Here is a 26,035-nt window from a genome sequence, read left to right as displayed (position 1 = left end):
GCTGAGCAGCCCTTCCCTGTTGGCTTCTCTACTTCTCATGGTCCTCGGAGACCTGAGACAGATGATCAGAGGTGAAAGAAACACTGAATTAGTCATCTCTGAGGAAGACAGGGCAGCTTTGACTATTGAGACCTTCTGTAGCTATTGGCTCATTGCCAGGCTTACTGTCCTATCCTTGGTGTGGTGGTGGTGAGGCTGTACATGGGCCAGCTGTGGCCAACCATCTATGCCCCAAATAACTGGAAATTGGCAACTTCCATTTAGAAGATACTTTTAGAACAGAGATAGATTTTCTTCCTATCCTCCTGATTGTAAGGTCCTGGACCCTTGGGTGAGTCTGTCCTCCGCTGATGTTGCAGGTGAGAGCTCGGGTAGCCAGGAGGACCAGCTGTGCACAGCTCTGGTGAACCAGCTCAACAGATTTGCTGACAAGGAGACTCTGATCCAGTTTCTGCGCTGTTTTCTGTTAGAGTCCAACTCTTCCTCAGTGCGCTGGCAGGCCCACTGCCTGACACTGCACATCTACAGGTGGGCCAGGGCTGGCTCTGGGGCTGGTAGCTCTGAGTTCTGGTCACATACTCATGGTCACTATTCTAATATTTGCTGGTTTCAAGCCCTGGAGGTCTCTTTGTTGAACTATCTGCTTTGTAGCTACTAAGCTAATGTGCTTGGCAGGACAGTTTCTACTCAGAAGCATGTAGTTAGGAGCTCCTAAAATGACAGTTGGCTGAAGAAAGCTCACCTTTGGTCTGGATTAAGATGGGATGCCAACAGTAAATTGATGGTGTTCCATCTGCTAGGGAACCACAAGCCCCTGAGCCGTGACTGCATGTGGGAAGACAGTGCAGACAATTTCAGGCCTTACTGATGTCACACTCACTGTCGCCTGCTAACCTGAGCTGTTTATCTACAGGAACTCCAGCAAGGCTCAGCAGGAGCTCCTGCTAGATCTCATGTGGTCTATCTGGCCGGAACTGCCAGCTTATGGTCGGAAGGCTGCCCAGTTTGTGGACCTGCTGGGCTATTTCTCCCTGAAAACTGCACAGACAGAGAAGAAGGTAAATGAGAAGCCCCTACCTCTACTTCCCCTTCCTCATTGTGGAATCTTTTCTCTTGAGTGAAGAAAGAACATTCTCATGGTCATCTCCACACATGAAATCTCTTGAATCTGTCTAGTGTTAGTAACATTGTGTGACATAGTGTCACAGTCTTGTTACTGTTGAGTGCAGTTTGCCTTTCTTCTGTGTAAATGTAGCATAGATGCACAGCAAGAGGCTGGCAGAGAAGTGGGTCACATGGGGAGAAAGGTAGCTGGCTCAGCTCAGAGAGGAAGTGCTGCTCACTGAGCTAGGAGGCCTGCCTGGGAGCCAGGAATCTGGCTGCAACTCGGTAGCCACTGCTGACTTCTCCCTAAAAGTCAGGTCATCTTTCTCCAAGTGACAAAGGCTGCCTACTGCCCAGGGACTGTAGGTGCTTGTGAAGAAGGTAGGCTCTGTTAACCAAATGGGAGGTAGGACCAGCAGCTGGAAAGACAAAAGCAAGTCTTTTTCCAATAGGGTGGGTTGGTTGATTGGTTGATTTATTTAATTGATTGATTGATGTGTGAATATCTGGGGGGTGGTACATGCCATGGTGTGCATGTGGAGATCAGAGGAGAGCTTGCTGGAGTCAGTTCTCTCCTACCAGTTGGGTCTGAGTATCTAACTCCAGTCACTAGGTTTAGTGGCAACACCTCTATTCTAGAGACATCTTGGGAGCTCAGGACTCGGGTTTTTAACCAGTTTCCCTGAATTCTGTTTCAGTTGAAGGAGTATTCACAGAAGGCTGTGGAGATTCTGAGGACTCAAAACCACATTCTCACCAATCATCCCAACTCCAACATTTACAAGTGAGCTAGCTGTGTTTGCCTCCTGTGGTCTGAAGAGCATCACAGTTTTTGGAGTGGTTGTACATGGAGGAGTGCTCATGAACGCAGTGGCCTCTCAGGGTCACCCAGCCTATTGGCCTGCAGCTTTCCCTGAGGGAGCCAAGGCCTTCGGGCTCTGGCAGTTACACAGATGTGATTGCCAAGTGCAAAGTGGTGGCCAGAGATAGTGGGAAGGTGGCTAATTTCAAACCTTAACCTAACCAGATAAAACAAGTCCACACACATGTCTTTAGACCCCTGTGTGTGCGATTGTGATGTCTAGGAGCTTGCATGCCATGCATACATGTGGAGGTCAGAGGTCAGCCCTGTGGAGTTAGTTCCCTCCCCCTCCCCTTTCTGTGGGTTCCAGGGATTGAACTCAGATGGTCACACTTGCTCAGCAAGCTCCCTTCCCCCTGACCCATCTTGTCAGGTGGTGGGGGGAAGCGTTTAAAAGAGGACATTGCTTAAGTTTGTGGTTTATTGTTATGCTGGCGTAGTCTTGGCTTTTTAAATGTGCATTTGTGTATGGCATGTCTGTGTTCTTGTTTGTGGGCACATGTGTACAGCGTGTAGGAGCCCCAGGCTGTTAGATGCTCTCTATCCGATTTGATTAGGCAGCCCCTCCCAATTGAAACCAGAGCTCGCTGATGGGATGCCAGTTTGCTTTAACTCCCCTGTCTCTGCTCCCTGAGTGCTGGAATTGTAGGTGAGGTGCCGTGCACATCCAACACTGATGTTGGATCTGGGGTCTGAACTCATGCCTACATGGCAAGTACCATGTCCACTGAGCCATCTCCCCTGGCTCCTTAAGTAGTGAGTTTAAGAAAACAACTTTGAGTATTGATTGTATAGCATAAGATTTATGTATTTTAAACATAATTTAGGAACTTTTTTTGTTTTTGTTTTGTTTTTTGAGACAGGGTTTCTCTGTGTAGCCCTGGCTGTCCTGGAACTCATTCTGTAGACCAGGCTGGTCTCGAACTCAGAAATCTGCCTGCCTCTGCCTCCCAAGTGCTGGGATTAAAGGTGTGCGCCACCACTGCCTAGCTAGGAACTTTTTTTAAGTAGTAAATTTAATCGTGACTCTTCTGAGTGAGGTTTTAATTCCTTTCTGGACTTGTACAGCAGCTTAGAAACAGGAAGCATCTGAGTCGATCACTGACCTTTCTTCCTGTGCCTACTATGCCCGTCTGAGCTGCAGTCTCTTCCCTTCCGCCCACAGGGACTCGGGGGAGTGGGAGATGGCTCTGGCGTGGCCCTAGGAGACTTTGCTGATATTGAACTGCTTTCTTCCCTAGCACCTTGTCTGGCTTAGTGGAGTTCGATGGCTATTACCTGGAGAGTGACCCCTGCCTGGTGTGCAATAACCCTGAAGTGCCCTTTTGTGTAAGTCATGTTTTAGGCAGAGCGGTCCTGAGGTTTTCAGTCCCTCTGGCTCCCATTTCCGAAGACTGGTTGCTATAACTGGGGCTCCTCTCTAGGAGTTGCTGCCTGGCACTGTGGAAGGTAGCCCGACACACGGGGGACACTGAGTAGAGATCTGTCTGTGGGGAGAGAAGGTGTCGATAACGTTGATGGGTGTAGGGTGGACAGACACTCACTGTGTTGTCTCGTGTACTCTTGTTTTAGTATATCAAGTTGTCCTCCATTAAAGTGGATACGCGCTACACCACCACTCAGCAGGTCGTCAAGCTCATTGGCAGTCACACCATCAGCAAGGTCACAGTAAAGATTGGGGACCTGAAGCGGACCAAGATGGTGCGGACGATCAACCTGTACTACAACAACCGGACTGTGCAGGCCATTGTGGAGCTGAAGAATAAGTACGTGCTTCCCAGGTGTCCCCGAGTGCAGCCGTGCCCTGCAAGGTGCAGACGGACACACCCAAAGGCTCCATGTCCTCTCAGTCACAACAGTGTTGACATAGGGACAGCAGTGAAGTTGTTGACAGCATGAAAGGTTCCTCTCAGCCTGCCCAGGGTGGGGTCATTGAAGATGGGCTCCAGGTTCTCTTGCCTTGTGTAAACCTTGTGCATTGGAAAGTAGTTGGCATTTGGGGAAAGAGCCATGTACCTGTTCACAGAGAGAAAGCATTCCTCTGCATTTTCTCCTCTGCATTTTCTCCTGTTTCTGCATGTGCCTGTCCTCCTCGTCTGTGCCCAGCATCTGGGTAAGGCATGTCGTAGGCCTAGCTGCATTCTCCCCAGGGTCCAAGCGGCTTGTCAGTCTCAGGTGTTCTGCTGAGCAGAAATAGCTATGATTGGCCTGTTGAAGCTCAGGTGCCGCTATGCCCACAGAAGGAGCAGGCAGTTCACAGTGCCCAGTGCCTATGGTCTCTGCTCAGAGTCTGCTCTGGGAGACGACGTAGTTAACCTTAGAGCTGCTGCTTGTCAGCATAGCCTTTCTCCCCAGAGGCCGTCGGTCGGTTTTCTGTGTTGCTGGGTAAGGTAAGCACAGCTGCTGGTAGGGGGGTCCGCCCCGCTCTGCCTCGCCCGTCCGTGACTTTAAAGGGCTCATTTCAGCTCCTGTGCTGTAAGATAGAAGCTCCTGTCCTCAGGGTCCTCCTCTAAAGAGGAAAGTAATCAGTGTGTGTGAGGAGCTGGGAGCAGAGCCTCAGACCTAGTGAGTGCTTGATTGATGCAGCGTAGCTCCTACTTCCTTGTTGTAAGCAACCTGTGCTGTTCTGCCTGTCCACATAGCATGCTTCTGCATCCATAGCAAAACCCCCTCTTCCTTGTTGTCTCTGACAGCACTCATATTTTTTTCCAAGACAGCCATCAAGATGAGCAGTCTTCCGGCCACTGCCACAGGCCACCTTAGTGGGCTTTGGGAGTCTTATCCTTGATGGGAATGCTGCTATTTTTCTAGAATCTCACGTTATCATAACAATTTAAAGAATTTCTGTCTCTCATATATTTTTAAAGATTACAGTATAATTATGTCATTTTGCCCTTCTCTTTCCTCCCTCTTACTCCTCTTGTGTAATCCTCCCCAATTCAAATTCATGGCCACTTTTTTTTTAATTGTTGTTACATGTCCATGTGTGCAGGGTTGCATATCCCTAAATATATAAATATAGCTCATTAAGTACATGTCTAAGAGACAAAATCTCACAGTAAACTTCCTTTTCCTCTGGCTGTTAGGATCCTTCTGCAGTGATCTCTGAGCAGGTTGTGTTGTGGGGGTCCAGTTGGACTGGGCTCTCTGCAGTTAGGTCAGTTGTGGTTTTCTATACTGGTCTTCATTGTGATGAGAAGTTTCTTTGATGGTGGGATGAGGACTCACTGACCTGGCTAGACCCCAGAGAAGTGGCTGCCTGTCTTCCCCCCACCCCCCCACCCACCCCCCAGGAAACCATAAAGCAAACTTTTTTCTTTGAATAGTCACTTAATTGCCTTAGGAAACAAGGCAGGGCATCCTGTCTGCCACCACCAGTCTGCTGTCACCCAGGGTCACGTGGGAGGCTCTTCTCTATAGCTTTTGTTGTCTCTCCTAGGCCAGCTCGCTGGCACAAAGCCAAGAAAGTTCAGCTGACGCCTGGACAAACAGAAGTCAAGATCGACCTGCCTCTCCCCATCGTGGCCTCTAACCTGATGATCGAGTTTGCAGACTTCTATGAGAACTACCAGGCCTCCACAGAGACCCTTCAATGTCCTCGCTGCAGTGCCTCTGTCCCTGCCAACCCTGGTGTCTGTGGCAACTGTGGCGAGAACGTATACCAGTGTCACAAGTGCAGGTGACGTGTCCTACAGGCCTGGGCAAGCATGTTCTGTGTTCTCTTCTGTAGCAGTCTCAGGATGGACAAGGTCCCTGTCTGGTGCCCTGTGGTTTAGAAGATTATGGAAGTGTATAGTGGTCTGTGGTGGGAAGAAGTGGGAGGGAGGAGGAGGAGGAGGAAGAAGAGAAGGAGACGGCAGCGGCAGAAGAGTGGTGTGTGTTCACATGTTTGCTTGTAGCCTCTCACCAGATGGTTGTCATCCCTTCAGTAACTCTTGTTATTCCCAGAGTATAGAATAGACACACCCTCTCCTTCTCCCCCTAGCCCTCCGCTCCCACTGATCTGGGCACTTTGGTTATTCAGGTCCATCAACTATGATGAAAAGGATCCCTTCCTCTGCAACGCCTGTGGCTTCTGTAAATACGCCCGCTTTGACTTCATGCTTTATGCCAAGCCTTGCTGCGCAGTGGACCCCATTGAGAATGAAGAGGACCGGAAGAAAGTGAGCCTGCAGCTGGCCTAGGTCCCCACCACTGCCTGACTCTGAACTTTGGAGGAGAGCTGTTGTAGGAAACTGAGCCCTCAGCTCCCATTTAATGAGTCTCAGAGAAAAGCGCCAAACATAGACCTGGCTTTTGGGTAGAGCCCGTGGTGACCAAAGATGTGCTGGGCTCAAGCATAGGAATTAGAGAAGCATTATTGGTGCAAAATGAGCCTCTCCAGGAGTAGGTCAGTTCAGACTCAGGAGGACAGAAGGAGCTGGGTGACACGTGACATGCACTCCTTTGTCCATGGTCAGCCTCAGCTGGGTCTAGTAGGAGGGCAGAGAAGAGGGGTTACCTGTTCAGGGTGACAGGGAGACAGCAGGACAAAATTTCTCACAGCACTTGTGCTGTTTTGTGTCTGTATTTGTATAAGCTGCCATGAGCCGCCTCTCAGCACTGAATTGTTTGAATCCAGTCCATATACGTTGCTTTTTTTTTTTTTTTTTTTTTTTTTTTTTTTTTTTTTTTTTTTTTTTTTAATTGATGTGCCACCTCGTAGGGTTATTCTGAAGGAATGTGTGGAGCCATGTGCCTGGTCTGTACAGGGGACATGTTTCATAGGTGGCTAGTGTGTGGAGCCATGTGCCTGGTCTGTACAGGGGACATGTTTCATAGGTGGCTAGCAGTTAGGACCATGGAGGGAAAACATTAAGCTATAAAGTCTTACCTCCTTCAAGTGTCTGTCCTTTTGGTCTAGGCCGTTTCTAACATCAACACACTTCTGGACAAAGCTGACCGTGTGTACCATCAGCTCATGGGACATAGGCCCCAGCTGGAGAACCTGCTCTGCAAAGTGAATGAAGCAGCTCCAGAAAAGCCACAGGTGCTCCCAGACCAGAGGGTATCTGGGGCAAGAGTGGAAGGCTTCCCTTAGTGAGGTCATCCCTAGGGCGGAAGTCTGACACTTGGCCTCTTGGGATTGCAGGAAGACTCAGGAACAGCGGGAGGCGTCAGCTCCACTTCAGCCAGTGTGAATCGCTACATCCTGCAGCTGGCTCAAGAGTATTGTGGAGACTGTAAGAACTCGTTCGATGAGCTCTCCAAAATCATCCAGGTAGAGAATGGGAGTAGCTTGCAGTGGGTGCTTTATGCTTTCAGGGCGGCCTTTGCCCCATCCAGGCTCCCTATCTAGTCCAATGGGCCCGCTGGCCCTGCATGCAGCTGCACTAATGGCTCCTCCCACCCTAAGGTGATGGCTGCTTGTTGGATCTCTTTGCAGTCAGAGACAGCATAATTGAGGTGGGATGGACATTAGTAGACAACAAGTCTTTGCTTAATAGTGGGATTCCAGCTTTTTTAAAGTAATACTAAGATTCTGTTCCCTTTTCTTGGATGCCATGTTTACAGGCTGGAGGTTTAGAGTAACCCAGCTGCTCTGCAGTCAGCCATGTTTTCCTTTAATGTTCCCACGTGGTTTCTATGGGTAGGGTACTGGGCAGCAGCAGTGGACCCCGTCCTAGAAGGACAACCAGCAGCCCTGCCCACTCAGTTGCTCATGACCTTTACTCAAGAGATCTGGTTCCCTAACCCTTTAAGCAAGTGTTTGTAGCAAGTGGAGTTTGAGCCTGGGATTGGTCTGTTCTGCCCTTGCTCTTGATCAAGTTCCAGTTCCCTCCTGTTATATGAGGATAAAAGAAATAAGTGGTAGGGTTATTGAGAAGAATAAATTGTATCATGCACATTTCTCTTCTTTATTTATTTTTATTTTATTTATTTTTATTTTGCCAATTTCTTTTTTTTTTCATTCTTAGAAAGTTTTTGCTTCCCGCAAAGAGCTGTTAGAGTATGATCTACAGCAGAGAGAAGCAGCCACCAAGTCATCCCGGACGTCCGTGCAGCCCACGTTTACTGCCAGCCAGTACCGCGCTTTGTCTGTCTTAGGCTGTGGCCACACCTCCTCCACCAAGTGCTATGGCTGTGCCTCAGCTGTCACGGAGCATTGTATCACACTACTGAGGGCCTTGGCCACCAATCCAGCTCTGAGGCACATCCTCGTCTCCCAGGGCCTCATCCGAGAGCTCTTTGATTACAACCTCCGCAGAGGCGCTGCAGCCATTCGGGAGGAGGTCCGCCAGCTCATGTGCCTCCTGACTAGGTCAGAGCTTATTCTCTGATGCTGGAGTGGGGGCAGCAGTGATGCTGGCCGACACTAGTGGGTACAGGGTTGAGCCAAGTGTTGGCTGGCTTATCCAGAGGATGTGAGGGAGATGGGAGGCAGGTAGATGTGGGAAGCTCTTAGGTCCTTTGTTGGTTCAGGTGGTGTGTCTTGACGGAACTTCCTGGGTCTTGGTGGGGGAGGAGAAGAGAGTGAAGGAACCCTTGGACCCAAGAATACCCCAGAAAAAGAACTCAAAAAGAAGCAGAGGAGTGTAGGGATGAGTGCTTAGACTCTGGTCAGAAAGGACTAGCTCAGGATCTGGCACTGGGCCTTGGACAAAAGACTCATCTGAAAAATTCCAGTAATAGTAAATACCTTAAAGACAAGGAATGACCGTGGTAAAATTTCAGTAATTAGGGGCTGGAGAGATGGCTCCAGCTAAGAGTACATATACTCCATTTACAAAGGGACAAGTGGGATTGAATTCACCCAGCCACCCACATTGGGTGGTTCACAGTTACCTATATCTCCATTTCGAGGGATCCAGCAGCCTCTTTTGGCCTCTTTGGACACTGTATACATGTTACAGAAACCCTCACACAGTTATGCATGTGTATATATATAGTTAAAAACAAATACTTTAAATTTGAGTAAATAACTCAGGTACTGTTGAGTACTTAAGGGATTTTATACCCAGTTTTGTGTAGACTGCATATTATTTGGCATAAAATCTGGACCATCTTAGGTTTCGGATACCTTTTACAAGTTGTGCTGTTTTTCTCCCACTTAACATGTCCTGGACACTTAGCACTATGGACATGCAGTGGCTTGTGGTCTTCATGGGGATTAGTGCAATGAATAATGACAAGATACTTTGGAAAATAAGGTAACTCGGTTAGAACAGGGCTGCCAGTCCCAGATATAGGATGGCTTCTCTGAGGCACGGTCCATGAGCACAGGCTTTCTAGAAGCAAGGCTGTGGGCTACGTGTGAAGAGGCAGCTATTGGAGCATTGTAATCAATGCTGAGTGGATAGGCCTACAAAGCTGGAGGGGCAAGATCACAGTAAAGAGGGAAAAGGTGGCTGTTAGCACCTGGAACAGAGCAGGTCCTTAAGAGCTTGGATGCCATTTGAGGCTGCATTTTGTTATGAGGAAGGCACATAGCTGGGGAAGGAGATGGTGTGCAGGAAGTGACATGGGGCCCACACTGAGTGTGGACTCAACAGCTCCTAGGGCCCTGCTGCCTGCAGTGTGGACCTTCATGGTAACGCTGTTCTTCCTTCTGTCTCTGTCTCTTGGAAAGGGGACTGTGGTTGTTCCCTCCCATTGGAGACCCCGAAGATTAAAGATGTAGTCTTGCTCCTGGGAAGAAGGTAGAAACATCTAGGCCTATAGTTAAGAAGAGGGGCCTCACGAATTTCGTTGTGACTAACAGGACTCCTGCTTTGCTTCCTCAGAGACAACCCAGAGGCCACCCAGCAAATGAACGACCTGATAATTGGCAAAGTCTCCACTGCACTGAAGGGCCACTGGGCTAATCCTGACCTGGTAAGCAGGCCAGCTCCTGTCTGACCTCTCCTCACTGTCCTTCTCTGTCCCTGACCTCTTCTCTAGGCCAGTGTTGAAGACCAAGAGAGAGAGAGATTGGCCTGCTTGCTGAGTTCAAGTCCCAGCTAGAACTTGTAGCACAGGGTCTCCCATGTCTCTTTGTCCTGATAGGATACCACGACTGCAGATTTTAGTAGGGGGTCTCATAACCAGAGTTTACACTGGTCTCTGGACACTTAAGACCCCACTGATTTTCCTCATCCTGCTGGCCTTCCAGGCTAGCAGCCTTCAGTATGAGATGCTGCTGCTGACAGACTCCATCTCCAAGGAGGACAGCTGCTGGGAGCTCCGCCTGCGCTGTGGTGAGCTGGGGACCGTCGGGTGGGCACTTTTTAGAAAACAGAAAGGTACAACCCCAGTACCCAGGTGAGAGGAGAGGTGGGAGCCCTTGGGCAGCCTTGCTGGGGCAGGTGGCCCATGTGTACTGATTGTGACTCCTGTTCGTTGCCAGCACTCAGCCTTTTCCTCATGGCTGTGAACATCAAAACACCAGTGGTTGTTGAGAATATCACCCTCATGTGTCTGCGGATCTTACAGAAGCTAATTAAACCACCTGCCCCGACCAGCAAGAAGAACAAGGTGCTGTGCCATTGAGGGGGTGGCAGGGACGGTGGGGCTGGGGGAGATACATTGCCTCTGAGTGCTGGGCTCGCTTCTTCAAAGTCACCTCACTGACTGAGGTGAGCACCAGACTTTAGTTTGCTTTAATGTAGCACCAGTCTTGGCTTTAATACGGCAGAGGTGGGTTGGGACTTGGGATGTGTGAAATAATATAAACTCAACAGCATAAAAGCCTAGAGCAGAGTGAGGCCTTTGAAAAACTGAAGCAGATGGCCCATGACTCCCTCGGGCATCATGTCCTTCCCCACATCTGCACATGCTTTACACACTTGAGTGGAAATCCATGGTGCTAAAACAGACTTGGCATCTAATATGACTCTCCTGGTTACTGACCTGGAAGACTTTGGGCAAGCTAATTATGTTCCTCAGTTTCCTCATCTCTAAGATATAAAACAGTGCCCACCCAGAACGTTATTTAAAATAAATGACATAGTAAACTCCTTGGATCTAAGGGTGGTCTGACCTAATCAGTGTCTAGGACAGGACCTCGTGTAGTTCCAGCGTGCAAGCTGCTCAGTGAGTCTTGACTAAGTGGACAGTAAAAGTCCATTTTGATTCTCAAGTAAATGTAGCCATGTGTGTGGCCTCAGTGTCAGCCTGGAGATGGGACTGCTCATGTGGGTGTAGACCGGGTTAGCAAGAATCCAGATTGGGCCATCAAAGCTGCATGGTGTCTTTCATGTCACTCCTGGAGTGTCAGTGCCATCCCAAGCTTGGTCCCTCTGCTGCCAAACTCTCACCTTGTGCTGCTCCGTCATCCAGGATGTCCCTGTCGAGGCCCTCACCACGGTGAAACCGTACTGCAATGAGATCCATGCCCAGGCTCAACTGTGGCTCAAGAGAGATCCCAAAGCATCTTACGAAGCCTGGAAGAAGTGCCTGCCTACCCGAGGTGTGCTTCCCTCCTGCCACTCCCAACAGCCCCTGCTTCCCCTGGCTTTCACACTTACCCCTGCCTGCCACCCTTGCCTTGCAGGGGTAGATGGCAATGGGAAATCCCCCAGCAAGTCAGAGCTCCACCGTCTCTACTTGACTGAGAAGTACGTGTGGAGGTGGAAACAGTTTCTGAGCCGGCGGGGGAAGAGAACCACCCCACTCGACCTCAAGCTGGGCCATAACAACTGGCTGCGGCAGGTGCGGCCTCTCCCGGGTCCCTTGCAAGTGCCCTCTGCCTACTGCACTCTGCTCTGCTTTCTGTTTACTGTTGGTCACTTCCTTTCAAATAGAAGTTCTTAAGTGCAGCCACCAACAGGGACAGGTCACAACAGAACTGTCCTCTGCTGTCTGAAATCCCACCCTGTTCCCTTAAAAGAGCAAACCAGTGCATGGCCTATAGCCAGGGGCAATGCGTTAGCTGGTGCTGTGGACCCTTCCCTTTGCCTAGACAGATTTCCAGAGTTCTGGATGGGTGGGAGTCAGCTCGTGCTATGGGCCTAGAAAAACAGGGTGTCCTCTGACCCAGCCCCATCTCCACTCCTGTGTCTGGCAGGTTCTCTTTACCCCAGCGACACAGGCAGCACGGCAAGCAGCCTGTACCATTGTGGAAGCTCTTGCTACTGTCCCCAGCCGCAAGCAGCAGGTCCTTGACCTCCTTACCAGGTACCATGTGGGCTGGGTGGGGACAGTGGCTAGCATAGTTGAATGCCTTTCCCTTGCTCTCGGGTGAAGACAGATCAGGGCTGGGGGGCATTCTGAGTGGTATATAACCACCTCAACCGGGCCACAGAAACCAGTGCTTTAGGGTATTAGTGGTAAAGCAGCAGCGGGTGTGTGTTGAGCGCCTCTGAGCACAGACGTAATTGTCACTCATTGTCCTCTGCAGTCCTCAGGCAGTGAGCACGGAGACACAGATGCTCAGAGGCTTGGCAGCCATTCCCTGAAGTGTTGTGAATCCTTTCAGCGAGGGAAGTGTGGGTTTTCTCAGATGGCCTCCATCCACCTGGAGGAGGAGGAGGAGGAAGAGGAGAGGCTGAACAGTAGATACAAAGGAGGGAACTCCTGGCTCTCGTTCTTTAGTACTCTCTAAGGGTGTTGCATCTCTGTCCGCCACAGTTACCTGGACGAGCTGAGTGTTGCTGGGGAGTGTGCTGCAGAGTACCTGGCACTCTACCAGAAGCTCATCGCCTCATGCCACTGGAAAGTCTACCTCGCTGCTCGGGGGGTCCTGCCCTACGTGGGCAACCTCATCACCAAGGTGATCCAACCCACCCATTTGTCCTTTCTCTGCTTCTGTGAGTTCTTGCTTGCTGAGAAGACTCATTTGTGGAGATGAATTAGATTCCAGACTTCACTGTAACAGGATGGCTGTGGCAGTCTGTTGAGGGTACCTAAGCTGTTTCAGGGTAAACAGTCCCCAGCAATACTTGAGCCTCCTTGGCCTCTTGGAAAGGCATTTTTCAAGGATTAGAATGGATGTGTGGCTTTTGAGCACCTGTCCTGGGATGGCGGTGGAGGTGGCCCCATCACACTGCTTGTCGTTCTATTTAGGAAATCGCCCGCCTGCTGGCCTTGGAGGAGGCCACGCTAAGCACAGATCTGCAGCAAGGATATGCCCTCAAGAGTCTCACAGGTAGAGAGCCACCCAGCCCTTCCCTTGGGTGTCTTGGGGATGCATTAGGCCTGAGCCTCTGCTCCTGGCGCCTCGACTTCTCTCTCTGGGACTTTCTCCTCCTACTAGATGGGTCTGCACTTCTGAGCTCTTCACTGCCAGCCATTTGGCTCACTGGGCATCTCCTTGCTTTTTGGTTTTCTTGTTTCTTTGTATAGCACAGGCCTTCAGTGTTCTGCAGAATATTATGGCAGTTTTTCCTGTCCCCGCAGGCCTTCTCTCCTCCTTTGTAGAGGTGGAATCCATCAAGAGGCATTTTAAGAGCCGCTTGGTGGGCACTGTGCTGAATGGGTACCTGTGCTTGCGGAAGCTCGTGCTGCAGAGGACCAAACTCATCGATGAGACCCAGGACATGCTGTTGGAGATGCTGGAGGACATGACCACAGGTAACCCCCACACCCTTGGAGCTGGTGAGATGCACATAAATGCTGTTTCCTAGGACCACAGCACCAAAAGGCTCAGGTTTGGGAGACAAGCCAGTCTCAAGAGCATGGTGGCGCTTGGCATTAGTCCTAGACCTGGGCTCATGGGTGCTTTTCCTGTGTTGACCTCCTAGATTGGGAAGGGAGTGGAGGTCTCAGGCTGGTGTCTCCTATTGTCTGGGATGGTCTCGTTGTCAGTGGCCTTGCTGTGTTGTCCATAGCTTCTTCTTGTGGAGCACCACACTGTTCTCATCCCTGTCTCTTCTGCACCATTCATCCTGTTAACCTGCTGTTGAGTTCTTACAGCTCTAGATTTTGTAGCCAAGAAACTTCACGTTTATGATGCATATTTGTGCCTGATCAATCACTCTAAAGTTTAAAGTTTCCGGGGCCCATTTGTGTTTGCTTTTCTGCCTCCTAGATAGTGTCCTCAAACTGGTATTTTATGATTTGGAGTTGTGACTTTCTATTTCCGAAGTTTATTGTGGAAATTCTTTAGAAGCAGGAATGATAATACCTGCCTGTTATCCCAGCACTTGGGAGGTTTGGCCTGGCCTCAGACAAAACTGAGCAAGGAGCTGGAGAGATGGCTCAGTGCTCAAGAGCACAGGGCCCAGCTTTGGTTCCAGCATCCATGTTAGACAGCTCATGACCACTCTCAAGGGATCCTGCATCCTCTTCCTGTCCTCCAAAGATGCCTGCACTTCAAACACATGCACATGCAGATCCACACATAGTAGTGAACATCAATGAAAGCAAAGAGGAGAAAAAAACATTCTTTAGGCCTCAACCAAGCTGGTCTTTTCCATGTGTGTTTGTGACTGCTGCCTCTGTAAAACACTCTAGGCTGTCCCTGGCATTCCTTCATCCAGCTTCCTCAGACTTTGAGGGAGGGTGGAGTTTGAGTGCCACATGTGGGAGGGGACGACTTTAGCTCCCACTTGCCTCCCATTACCATGGTAGTAAGGAAGGACAGTCTGCCTTCAGTTATGTGGTTATGGAAAAGAGAGAGTGGTTCTAGTTGACCATCACAACAACACTGTCACTGTGCTGCTGAGGGAGCAGGTGTGTGATGGCCAGAGGAGTGCGGGCTGCTTCCTGCTGGCTCCTCAGCTCAGCTGACCCAGGGCTCTGTCCAGCACTCGGCTCCTGACAGGCCATGGAAACTAAAGCTTCAGACCAAGACTGCTGTGGGCCCTGCTTCTCTGGGCCCTGGATGCTTTCCTTTTGTGGGCTTTTATTCTTCACTAGTGTAATAGTTCACTGATAATTTGTCTGAACTTGTTTTCAAATGGCAGAAGTGATAAGTTTCGCTAGCCAACTTCATCTGCCTGACTGCCCAAAAGGGAAGTCCTGTGTTGCTTTTGAGAGTTTGTTTTGGCAAAGGGGTGCTAGTCCTTCTCCTAAGGGAAGTTATGCTCCCAGAGACCAGAACAAGCTCATGGCTTGATTTGGGGTGGAGGGCTTCCTGTTGAGTGTTGTTGATGTTACTGTGTAGAGCATTCAGAGACTAGCAGGCAGGAGGCACTTGTCAGGGAAGGTGCTTCATTGTCTCAGCTCAGCTCATGCAGGTAAGGCTCTTTCCTAACTCTTGGCGGCTTTGCTTTCTGGCAGGTACAGAGTCTGAAACCAAGGCTTTCATGGCTGTGTGCATCGAGACAGCCAAGCGCTACAATCTGGATGACTACCGGACTCCTGTGTTCATCTTTGAGAGGCTGTGCAGCATCATCTATCCTGTAAGCAGTGTGCTCGGCTCCCTACAGCCCACAGCGTCAGCTCAGCGACTCCCACATAGAGGATAATTTAGTATCTTTATCACCAGGTCCACTGAGACAGAGTAGACGTAGCTTCCTAATTTCCCTCCTCTAATGAGGGAAGCCAGTCGGCTTTCTACCTGAAGACCAAGATTAGCCATTCTTAAAATTAGGCCTCACCTCCCATTGCAGGGGCATCAACAGTTCTGGGGTAGAGTTGGGTGTATTGCCATCCTCCTCCTCTTCTGCACTTTGGGCTCTTCATGCATGCACACCATGTGTATCTTTCCTATGGTCTGGCTCAGAGATCTTTCTCATTGTGGAGGGAAACAGCAGCATCCTTGGTTATTGACGAAAGAAAGAGCATCAGGGTTGGCCTGCCTCGGCATGTCACACACACAGAGAGAAGCCCCTTCTCTGCTCCAAGTTTCCAGTGACTCTTGCCTGGCCTCAGACTGGTCCACATCTCACCAGACAGCACCTTTCTCCTGTCTCCTTGGCTGTTAGGTGCTCTCTCATTAATCTCTGAGGAGTGCATGATCTTTAGGCTGCTCGAATGGTGTTTTGAGTGATTTCCATTGTCTCTGGCCACCTGACAGTTAACATGTTTAACGCATGGGCATGATACACACTTGATGTGTTTTCATTCTGGTGCTCACAGAGCCGCTCAGTGCTAGTCCCTTTCCATACATCCCTCTTTCTATCCTTTAGGAGGAGAATGAAGTTACTGAGTTCTTCGTGACCCTAGAGAAGGACCCCCAGCAAGAGGACTTTCTACAGGGCAGGATGCCCGGAAATCCATATAGCAGCAATGAACCAGGCATTGGGCCTCTTATGAGGGACATAAAGAACAAGATCTGCCAGGACTGTGACCTGGTGGCTCTTCTGGAGGATGACAGTGGGATGGAGGTAAGAGCCTGGCTGCGCTGGTCACTCACCAGGAGCACAGCTTTGAGCCACTGATTCACCATGCAGGAAGGACTGTAAAGTCCGCCTATCCTGCTGTGAGGATGAGGAGGGCTCTGACTGGTCCTGACATGGAACAGCAGGGTGTTTGATGGTTGGAGCAGGGGTAGGCTTTTGTCATTGTTGCTTCTGGCAGAGCTTTTGTAGACACTGCAGGTTAATGGAGCCCCAGGAATCACAGTGTTTGACAGCGGTACATGAGTACCTGGGTCACAACCCTGTTAACACCCAGAGCCTTGCAGCTTCTGACAGACAACTTCTTGAGTCTGCCGTTACCACCCCATATATGACTAAAGGCAAAGATGATTTTTTTTCCTGGTGTTCAAGGTGAAAGGTCTTCAGTTGGAGCTAAGCTGGAGTCCATGGTGGGTTAAGGGTTTGTCCCCCAATGTTGTATACAAAATGCTTGGTATTGTGCATGCAATATGCATTTCCCCAGAGGGTGAGCGTCGACAGAGCCGTGTGATGAGACACAAGGGTAGCCCGTGAGCCTTGTCGTAATCCCTCCTCTATTTTCCAGCTCCTAGTGAACAATAAAATTATCAGTCTGGATCTTCCTGTGGCAGAGGTTTACAAGAAAGTCTGGTGTACGACCAATGAGGTGTGTGCTTGCTTTCTCTCCAGGAGCTGTGGGTGGGCTTCCTTTCCTGCCCTCAGGACTAAGGGGGCTGCTGTTGATCACTGTGGCCTTGTGTGGCTGCTGGAGCTTTACTTCCTTCTGGAGAAATCCATCATTTTGTCAGTTCAGGTGGCATCGAGCTGATGTCAGTCACATAGCTTCAAGGAGACATGTGACTTTGTGCCTTTGCTTTTCTCTGAACTGAGGCTGGACCTCTTGAGTCCCCAGCTTGGTGCCTGGCATAGACAGACTCTCCCAACAGCTCCTTCCTGTTCATTCCAGGCTTTGTGTGTGTTAAGCTGCTGATTGAGACAAACCCTCTGTGTCTGTGATGAATGAAGACCCTGGTCTGTTTGTGGGCAAAGAGTGCTGCGCCTGCTCTGAGTTCCTGAAATTTGTACCACATTCTTTGGTTCAGTTACAGCTGTTTGTCCTGTGTCCTTTGGATTATGGTCCCCAGTGGGCAGAGGGAGCTCTTCCTGAGATCAGCACAGCCTTAGAATTGGGCCTTTAATTCTAGCCCCTGGAACACTCTGGAAGTTGCTGTTGGAGTGCTTGCTTACCCAGTGCTCTGATGGAATCCAACAGGATTCTGTGTCGGCTGCAGTGCTTCTCATGGGCCTAGCCTGCAGCAGGCACTGAACAGAGCGATCCTCTTCCACTACGTGAATTACAGCCTTTGAGTCTCAGACTTCCAGTCCCTATCTTGTTAGGGAAATGGAGGCTCAAATCACCAAGGCATTGAGCAAGTCCAAGGATGAAAGCTTACCATTTTTTTCTAGGCCTGTTTATGAGTCTACCTTTCCAACATTTTTCTGCTTAGGGAGAGCCCATGAGGATTGTTTATCGAATGCGAGGGCTACTGGGCGATGCCACCGAGGAGTTTATCGAGTCCCTGGACTCCACTACAGGTACAGCCCTCTCCACATACAATGCTGCATCTTGGACTTCAGGCCAGAGCAAACATGTCCCAGAATACAGTAGCCTGTGCTCTGCATCACAGCTGTAGGAGAGAAAGACAGGCATCTGTGGGCTGATTCGGATACCTGTTGGGATGAAAACATGCAGGCTGTCAAAGGAAAGATGCAGTTAGCAAGCTTGTGTTCATATTTCTCTGCCTCGGCTCTCTGTTCTGTTGACAGTGGTATTTGCTTGTATTTTGCTATAATGGCAGAAAACTGTAGTTGACTTAAGCTTTGAGCAAGGCCCCTATGGGAGTGAGTGAAGACAGGAACTAAGGCCTTAGTTCCAGCCAGGGGACAGGGCTGTGTGTTCTGATCTAGGCACTTACTCCCATTTGGAACCTCTGCTCCTCTTGGTCTCCCTTTTCTCCCAGATGAAGAAGAGGACGAAGAGGAAGTGTACAGAATGGCTGGTGTGATGGCCCAGTGTGGGGGTCTGCAGTGCATGCTGAACAGACTGGCAGGAGTCAAAGATTTTAAGCAGGGACGCCACCTTCTAACGGTGAGTTGTGGACAGTATGATGGACTAGACCAGGCTCTCTACGTGAAGCTGTGGTTGTGGAGCCATGTGACACTAGAGGGCAGTGTGGTACAGCAGAGACCAGAGCTAGTGCTAGCTTCTCTGTAACCCTTGGACGTCTAAGCCTCCCACTGCTCTCTTCCTGAAGATCTGAGCTGTGGTGGTCTTCTCAAGTACTTTGTTAGGTATCAGGAACCACGACTGTTTCTCCCCCATAACTGCTCTCGTGCCAGTCATTGTTGGTTTACGATTTCCTTTAAAATAGATCTTGTAGCTCATTTCTCCATCATAGGCTGCTGTTTGGGTAGTCATCTGTCTTGCTAGTCAGGGCATTCCAGAGTCACCACAGAGAGTTTACTAATACCTTTTCTTTGTGGGTTGTACAAAGATAAACACCCTTGTGTCATTCAAATGACCTACCTGGTTTTAGGCCTCCATAGGCTATGTGTGCTGGGATTTTCTGTCTGCTGCCCGTTCAGAGACTTAGTTGGTGCTGGGTTTTTCTAGGATGGTGGGACATCACCTGATTAAGAATCACTGTCAATTCCATCGTGTAGGGCAGCAGAAAACTCAGGAGAATGTTGCCACTTAAGAGAGCCCAAGGTCATGTCTCTTTGCTCTTTAGCAGGAGTGCCTACTGATTGAGAAGTCGCCTTAGAGCAGTGGCTCTCAGCCCATCAGTCAAGACCTTTCAGGAGTCACATACCAGCTTTCCTGCATATCAGATGCTTACATTACAGTTTGTAACAGTAGCAAAATTACAGCTATGAAGTAGCAACAAAAATAATATTATGTTTGGGGTCATCACACCATGCAGAGCTGTATTAGAGGGTTGCAGCACTAGGGAAGTTGAGAGATGCTGGCCCAGACCCTTTTCTGTGGATATGTCTTGGTACACCGTAAACTTGCGGGTGCTCTTATAGGTCACTGGCTGGCTTCTCTTCACAGGTGCTGCTGAAGCTGTTTAGTTACTGTGTGAAGGTCAAAGTCAACCGGCAACAGTTGGTCAAGCTGGAAATGAACACTTTGAATGTCATGCTGGGGACTTTAAACTTGGTAAGGACTGTGGGCTACAGACGATGAACGGGGGGAGCCTTGGCACACCTGAGAGATTGCAGGTCTGGTCCTTCAGCTGACTTCAGATGACTCCCGTTCATGCTCCTCAGAGCTTCCTGTCCCTTTGCTGAGTGTAGACTCAAGACCAGGAGCAGGAATTCTGTAGAACAGAATAAACACTGCAAAGAAGTAGTGCCTTTTGGGTGCGCGCACGCGCACGCGCACACACACACACTCCCTGGGCTTTAAGGCAGTGGCGCTCACCAGTCAGTGACTCTGCTTACATCCTGGTCTCCCTTCAGGCTCTGGTGGCTGAGCAGGAGAGCAAAGACAGCGGGGGAGCAGCTGTTGCCGAGCAGGTGCTGAGCATCATGGAGATGATTCTAGATGAGTCCAACGCAGAGCCCCTGAGTGAGGATAAGGTGAGCGGGGCCGAGTCCTTCTGCCCACAGACACTGGGAGCCTGCAGTGGGCTTCTCTGGAGCTAGCTGAGCTCAGCCCAGAATGGCTAAGCCCTCTCATGTTAGAAATGGCCAGTTTCCTCTTAGGGTGATGTCATTGCGCTGAGCCTGAAAGTTTTGCATTCAGGGAAACGAAGCTGCCAAGGATATTCTGTCAGTTTGAAGGTGCTCACTGATGGAAGCCGGGCATGGCCTGGCTGAACAGGCAGTGTCGTAGCTCAACCCTTCACCCTACAGTTGGCCTGACTCGTGAGTGATGCAGTCAGGCCTAGGGGCTGAAATCCGTCTGCAATACAGTCTCCCCGGTGTGCACCTGGAGCTTGCTGCCTCCCCTCCTGGGGTTGGTGATTTGGCCAGGCCTGTGCTCCCAGGGAGCAGGGTCTTGTATTGGTGTAGTTTGGCCTCCAGAGAGCCCTCACAGTAGCTTGGAAACTCATCAGAGGAACCCAGGCTGCTTATTGTTCCCCAGCAAGCACTGAGGAACAGTTCTGTCTGGTGGGAATGGCAACTTTTGGAGGTCAGTTCTTGGCTACAGCCACCATCCTAACTCCCACCCTCTTCCATTGCAGGGCAATCTCCTCCTCACAGGTGACAAGGATCAACTGGTGATGCTCTTGGACCAGATCAACAGCACCTTTGTTCGATCCAACCCTAGTGTGCTGCAGGGCTTGCTGCGTATCATCCCATACCTGTCCTTCGGAGAGGTGGAGAAGATGCAGATCCTGGTGGAACGGTTCAAGCCATACTGCAGCTTCGACAAGTAGGAGCCTGGAGTTTGATGCAATGAGCCTCTGGGTCTTGAGGGCCTACAGAAATCCCAAGCTAGTCTTGTGAGGCTGAGCAGAGCTGCCTGGGTTTTTGTTGAGTATCTGTGTCCATGATCTGGCATGTAGGAGCTTAGTTTAGCTGGGGAGGCAGTCACCAAATCCTAGTGTATTAAAGCAGCAGTGGGAAGGGTGTGAGAGGGGAAAGGGACTGACAGGGTGTGGGAGCTGTGTTTGCAAAAAGAAAAATGCAAGCTTGGGCGCAGGGCAGGCAAGGGGAGGGGGCTGGTCTGAGGGTCTCCTTTACCTGTCGAGTTTCGACTGGCTCCTGTAGCCAGTTTACCTCATTGTTAACTAAGAAAGTGACTGAGCTCTGCCTTCACGATGAGACTCTTTATGCTCCCCTAGGTACGATGAAGACCATAGTGGAGATGACAAAGTCTTCCTGGATTGCTTCTGCAAAATTGCTGCTGGTATCAAGAACAACAGCAATGGTCATCAGTTGAAGGATCTCATCCTGCAGAAGGGGATCACCCAGAATGCCCTGGACTACATGAAAAAGCATATCCCCAGTGCCAAGAAGTAAGGCACCCTCTCCGGGGCACGTGGCCATTTTCCCAACATCTTAGTGTGGTGCTTCCTCTGTGCCCTCTGCCCCTTTGGGGACATGTTCAGTGGCCACCCATCCACTGTAAAATCCTGAGGCTTTTCTGCTTCTGTTCAAGCGCTTGTTTTTATCTGGCTTCTGAGCTGGGTTTGCCCTTAGTGGTTCCATATTACATTCTTGAAAATGAAATCCTGTTCAAACCAGCCAGAATCAGCAGCGGGTATTCCAGCACTGCTTCCTGGTTGCTGATGCTTCCTTGTCTGTCTTGCAGTTTGGATGCTGACATCTGGAAAAAGTTTTTGTCTCGCCCTGCTCTGCCATTTATTTTGAGGCTTCTTCGGGGTCTGGCCATGCAGCACCCTGCCACCCAGGTAAGTGGCCAGCATGTCTGTGGACCTCACTCTGCAGGCAACAGACATAACAGGTAACAGGGGGGAGTCATGAACAATCTTTGTGTAGAACCATAGTGTGGCTTACCCGTGTACATGAAGTTTTCTGTGTGTGCTCAGTGGTGAGTTCACACTCAGGGCTCAGTATGTAGCAGTGACTTGAGAGAGTTCTGCCTGACGGTGAGATTGCTGCCAGTTCAGTCACAGGAAGCTTGAAACGCCATCACTATTATTTCCTGCTCTGCCTCAGGCAGCTGACCACTTACCATGCCCCTGACCTTCTGAGTTAGAGTCCAGAATCCATACAAGAGTGGAAGGAAAGAACCTGATCAGAGAGTGTCCTCTGCCCTCCACACACATGCGCACATGTTCACATGGACACATCACACACCAATTATAAGATGCTACAAACTCTGCTGGAGCAGCAGGCCCACTTTACATTTCTAGCAGTGGGTGGAGTGGCCCAGTTCTCTGCATTGCTGCTACCCTTGCTGGCTGTTTTACCCTGGTCATGTTGCTGTGTGTGGCGCCTGGCTGTGGTTTTTTGGCTTGCATTTCCCTGCTGGTTAATGCTGCTACACAGCCTTTCTCCTGCTTTGTCTGTGTCTTTTGCATGACATGGCTCAGTGTCTTTTAAGAGTCCATAGAATTAATTGTTTTGCTTTTATAATGTTCTGCATTGACTATAGTTCTGTGTTGTCACCTGGCAGCCTGGTCTTACTCAGATCTGCAGGTAGATAGCCACAGTTGATATGCCTCTGTCATAAGATTTTGCAGACATTGTCTCTACTTCCTTACAACAGCTATATTTTGCATAGGAGACTATGGAACAGAGCTGTGGTTTGGCTGAGGGCAACGTGTGATGGCTATCCACACATCTTACTGTGCAGCCCTAGCTGGCCAAGACTTCCCTATGAAGCCCAGGCTAGCCTCAAACTCCCAGCAGTTCTCCTGCCTCAGCTTCTGTGTGCTCTGACTCCAGGTGCGCACTGCTGTACTCAGCATAGGAGTGTGGCTCTCCCCACAAGGACAGCACTCGCTACACATGCTACCAAGAGGTTAGACAGTGGGTGCTTGGAGAGAGAGAGACAGGGCTTGGTAAGTGTAGAGCTCTGTGTAGTCCTTTGCTTGAGTGATAAGGGGAATAGCAGTGCCATAAGAGGAGACAGAAGAGGCTGAGGGTACAGAGAAAGGGGTGCGCTGCCCTGCCTGCTTGTGTATGAGCTTTGTGCGGGTAAGGTGTTGGTGGTCTTCCTACACCTGCTTGACACATATCTCCATGTACGCACATGCGTGCTCACAGTAAACACTTAGGGCGTTGAGTTTGGGGTGTGGGTGCCTGTGGAAAAGTTTGCAAGGTCTTAAACACGGGCTCACTCAGCATTTAGGAACACGAGGCATGAGATAACATGTAGTTTTGCTGAGGTGTGGGTTCCTACAGTGAGGTGGATTTACAGTGAGTGAGTGATCTGAGACAGCAGCTGAAGCTCTCACCTCTGAGGGTGGCTCGGCTGCTCTGTTTTCACCACATGTAGAGTAACTATACCACTCACGGACGGTGAATGGGGCTTTCAGGGATGCTGTGAGACCACCCACTGGATTGACCTGAAGGCCTTTTTCCACTGCACCTGCCTCAGCTCCCACCACAGAGTGCCACAGGGCCCTGAAGGAGCCTTGCCAAGAATAGGCTTGTTAGCTGTTTAACTTTTTGTCATCTCCACTCCCAGGGGCTGGAATTTTGCCTCTAGTATCTTGTGGGCTGGGAGAACTGCCACGGGTTGGATGGCTGCAGATGCCCATATGCTGAACTTGGGGAGTTCCTGTGGATTCAGGGCTTCTGCCGGGGTGTCCCATACAGCGCTGCTGGGTGCTTCACACACTGTCTCACCTACCATCCTTAAGTTGCCTTGACATTCCCCGCACCCCTGTTTTATATGTGGGATTTGAGAGTCAAAGGTCACTGGGAAGCCAAATTCCCAGGTGCTCTGACCTCTGTGAAACCAGTGACACAAGACAGGCTTTTGCACTTGGACTGACTGTACAGTATTGACTAGGTCTGGGTGGCAGGCTCCCTCCATAACTGCACAGGTTGTACATGCGGGTGGTGGTCAGGGGCTTTGACCGAGCCTTTAGTGGGAAGCCACATCCATACTAGGTACCTCTATCTCACTGTTCTCTTTGGATAGGTTCTGATTGGAACGGACTCCATCACTAGCCTGCATAAGCTGGAGCAGGTATCCAGTGACGAGGGCATTGGAACCCTGGCTGAGAACCTGCTGGAGGCCCTGAGAGAACACCCAGATGTAAACAAGAAGATTGACGCAGCCCGCAGGGAGACCCGGGCAGAGAAGAAACGCATGGCCATGGCCATGAGGCAGAAGGCGCTGGGAACGCTGGGCATGACGGTAAAGTCCCCACCATGGACAAGGTGCCACCACAGACAGACTAGTGCTTCCTGGCAGAGCTGGGCTTGACGGTGTGTGAGGGTGCATGGAGGAAGACCCAGGAATTAGCTGTGCCACACTTTCAAGTGCGCCTACTGCTGTGCCACATGAGGTGGGGCGGGGGGGGGGGGGGGGGGGGAACGACACTTGGGATCAAGTGACCTGGCAGGTTTGTGCAAACGGTAAAAACAGAGATACCAACTACTGTGTATCCAGGATCTAGTACATGCCACACCCTACAAGAGCTCACATGTCAGATGTACGTGACATCTCGATGCCCATAAGGAACGTAAAGCACACAGGGCACCACATGTAGTTAGTTACTAAGTGCCGAACAGGACTTCGCATAGGGTCTGGTCAACACAAAGGGCTGTGTTATCCTGCTTTGGAGGAAATGGTGGCCCTGGAAGACTCTTGTCTTAACAAGCAAACTCGTGTGTCAGCAGTTTGACACTTGCTGGGGACAGTAAATGATCAGAGCACAGCAGCCCTTGGCAGCCGACACATGGTGCTGGCTTTTTGGTAACAAATGGCAACGTGGCAGCATGCCAGCTTCCCACTGCATGATTTCATCTGCTTTGGTGGCTCCTGAACAAATGAAGGGCTCCCCTTCGATAGAAGGCAGTGGAGAGGGCAGGTATGTGGCTTAGTGGTTTGCCACTTGCCTAGCCTTCCAGCACAGCACAGCAGAAAGTCTCTTCTCTCCACACAGCATTCCTATGTCTGCGTGATCATCCCAAGTCAGGGTGAGAGGGCATATGACATGCTGCCTGTTTGCTTTTCCAGACAAACGAAAAGGGTCAGGTGGTGACCAAGACTGCGCTCTTGAAGCAGATGGAAGAGCTGATTGAGGAGCCAGGACTCACGTGCTGCATCTGCAGGGAGGGGTACAAGTTCCAGGTATGGCTGCTGGGCAGTGGGGGCTGCATGTGCTCTGACTGTGGTACCACAGCCCAGCTCTGTGTCTAGACTTGTCTCTCCTGCAAGCCGTTTCATATTGACGTAGGCCTGTGCTTCGGGAGATGACATAGGGCTAGCTACTGTGGCAGCAGTATTAAGGCAGGCAGGCAAACTAACCTGAGGACGAGCATTGTTGGCACCTGGAGAGACCACCTTTTGGTACCCTTGTCAGTGCCTTGGCACTTGTGCAGAGTTTTGTGTGTACCATATAGTCGTGTCTTTAAACCTATTGAAGGCCCCAGTTTATGGGTAAGAACACAGAGGGCAACTGGCAAAGCCAGAATCCAGCCTGGACACTGCAGGTCACATTGCATTGCTTTTATTCAGGATGCCTGATAGCAACTAGAGCCCCACTCTCTAAGTATGTCCAATGAGATGACACCTGGAAGGAGCAGTACACAGGCAGCCTCTTTGCTTCCTGACAGTACAGGATGAGCCTCTATCTCAGTAGCCCAGCTTTGCTCCTGCACTGTGGAAGGACAAGTGTCTTACTTGGTCGATACAGCTTGAAAGTTTGGAGAAGCAAGCAGCCCTGGAGGTGCTGTGTGCTTGCCTTCTAGATAGATGAAGCACACACAGAGGACGGCCAAGGCTTGGGGCTGGGCATGTGGTTGAGTGGTAGAGTGTTTGCCTCACATGCACAGGCCCCAGCTCCCATTTCTAGAACAACACATGCACACACAGGTTACTTAGCTCAGGTTCTGGAGTTTCAAGAGTGGGGTGTTGGGCTCTGCTGGGTCTCTGGTAACCCCACAGTGGAATCTCATGACCTAATCACCTCTGGGATGCCCCAGCTCCTCTCAGTGCTGCCCCCAAGAAATTGGGCCTCGTGTGACTTTGTAGCAGCAAGAGATGCTCACACCCCATCTGAAACCCATCTGAAGGGGGCACTCTGGTCTCCATGTCTTGTCGGCTCCTGGTGTAAAAGTAATTTCTATTCTCCTTATGTAATTGTTGCCTTGGAGGCTTACTGCCTCAGTCTAATAGCCTAGGCCTGGTCCT

At 50.4% G+C, this 26,035-nt stretch overlaps 1 protein-coding gene across 10 annotated transcripts in view; it reads left to right on the top strand.

Moving 5' to 3' along the window:
* The window catches only part of Ubr4 (ubiquitin protein ligase E3 component n-recognin 4), a 108,423-nt gene that overhangs the window by 70,806 nt on the left and 11,582 nt on the right, over positions 1–26,035 (top strand). For 9 of the 10 annotated variants that reach the window (XM_076933871.1, XM_076933867.1, XM_076933869.1 and 6 more), the window contains 31 exons: positions 360–528; positions 914–1,058; positions 1,803–1,888; positions 3,208–3,295; positions 3,539–3,732; positions 5,406–5,645; positions 5,991–6,129; positions 6,870–6,995; positions 7,098–7,226; positions 7,924–8,267; positions 9,730–9,820; positions 10,098–10,182; positions 10,332–10,459; positions 11,264–11,393; positions 11,478–11,635; positions 11,991–12,100; positions 12,554–12,695; positions 12,989–13,070; positions 13,322–13,495; positions 15,146–15,267; positions 15,997–16,194; positions 16,772–16,852; positions 17,694–17,781; positions 18,207–18,334; positions 19,301–19,408; positions 19,711–19,830; positions 20,439–20,629; positions 21,042–21,215; positions 21,512–21,611; positions 23,816–24,034; positions 24,860–24,973. In XM_076933871.1, coding sequence (XP_076789986.1) covers positions 360–528; positions 914–1,058; positions 1,803–1,888; positions 3,208–3,295; positions 3,539–3,732; positions 5,406–5,645; positions 5,991–6,129; positions 6,870–6,995; positions 7,098–7,226; positions 7,924–8,267; positions 9,730–9,820; positions 10,098–10,182; positions 10,332–10,459; positions 11,264–11,393; positions 11,478–11,635; positions 11,991–12,100; positions 12,554–12,695; positions 12,989–13,070; positions 13,322–13,495; positions 15,146–15,267; positions 15,997–16,194; positions 16,772–16,852; positions 17,694–17,781; positions 18,207–18,334; positions 19,301–19,408; positions 19,711–19,830; positions 20,439–20,629; positions 21,042–21,215; positions 21,512–21,611; positions 23,816–24,034; positions 24,860–24,973 — 4,403 coding nt within the window. The other variant, XM_076933872.1, reaches the window with a different exon arrangement.

The sequence above is a fragment of the Arvicanthis niloticus genome, chromosome 5 (genome assembly GCF_011762505.2).
Source record: "Arvicanthis niloticus isolate mArvNil1 chromosome 5, mArvNil1.pat.X, whole genome shotgun sequence".
NCBI lineage: Eukaryota > Metazoa > Chordata > Mammalia > Rodentia > Muridae > Arvicanthis > Arvicanthis niloticus.
The sequence above is the reverse complement of the archived record's forward strand: the minus strand, read 5'-3'. Positions and strand labels throughout refer to the sequence as shown.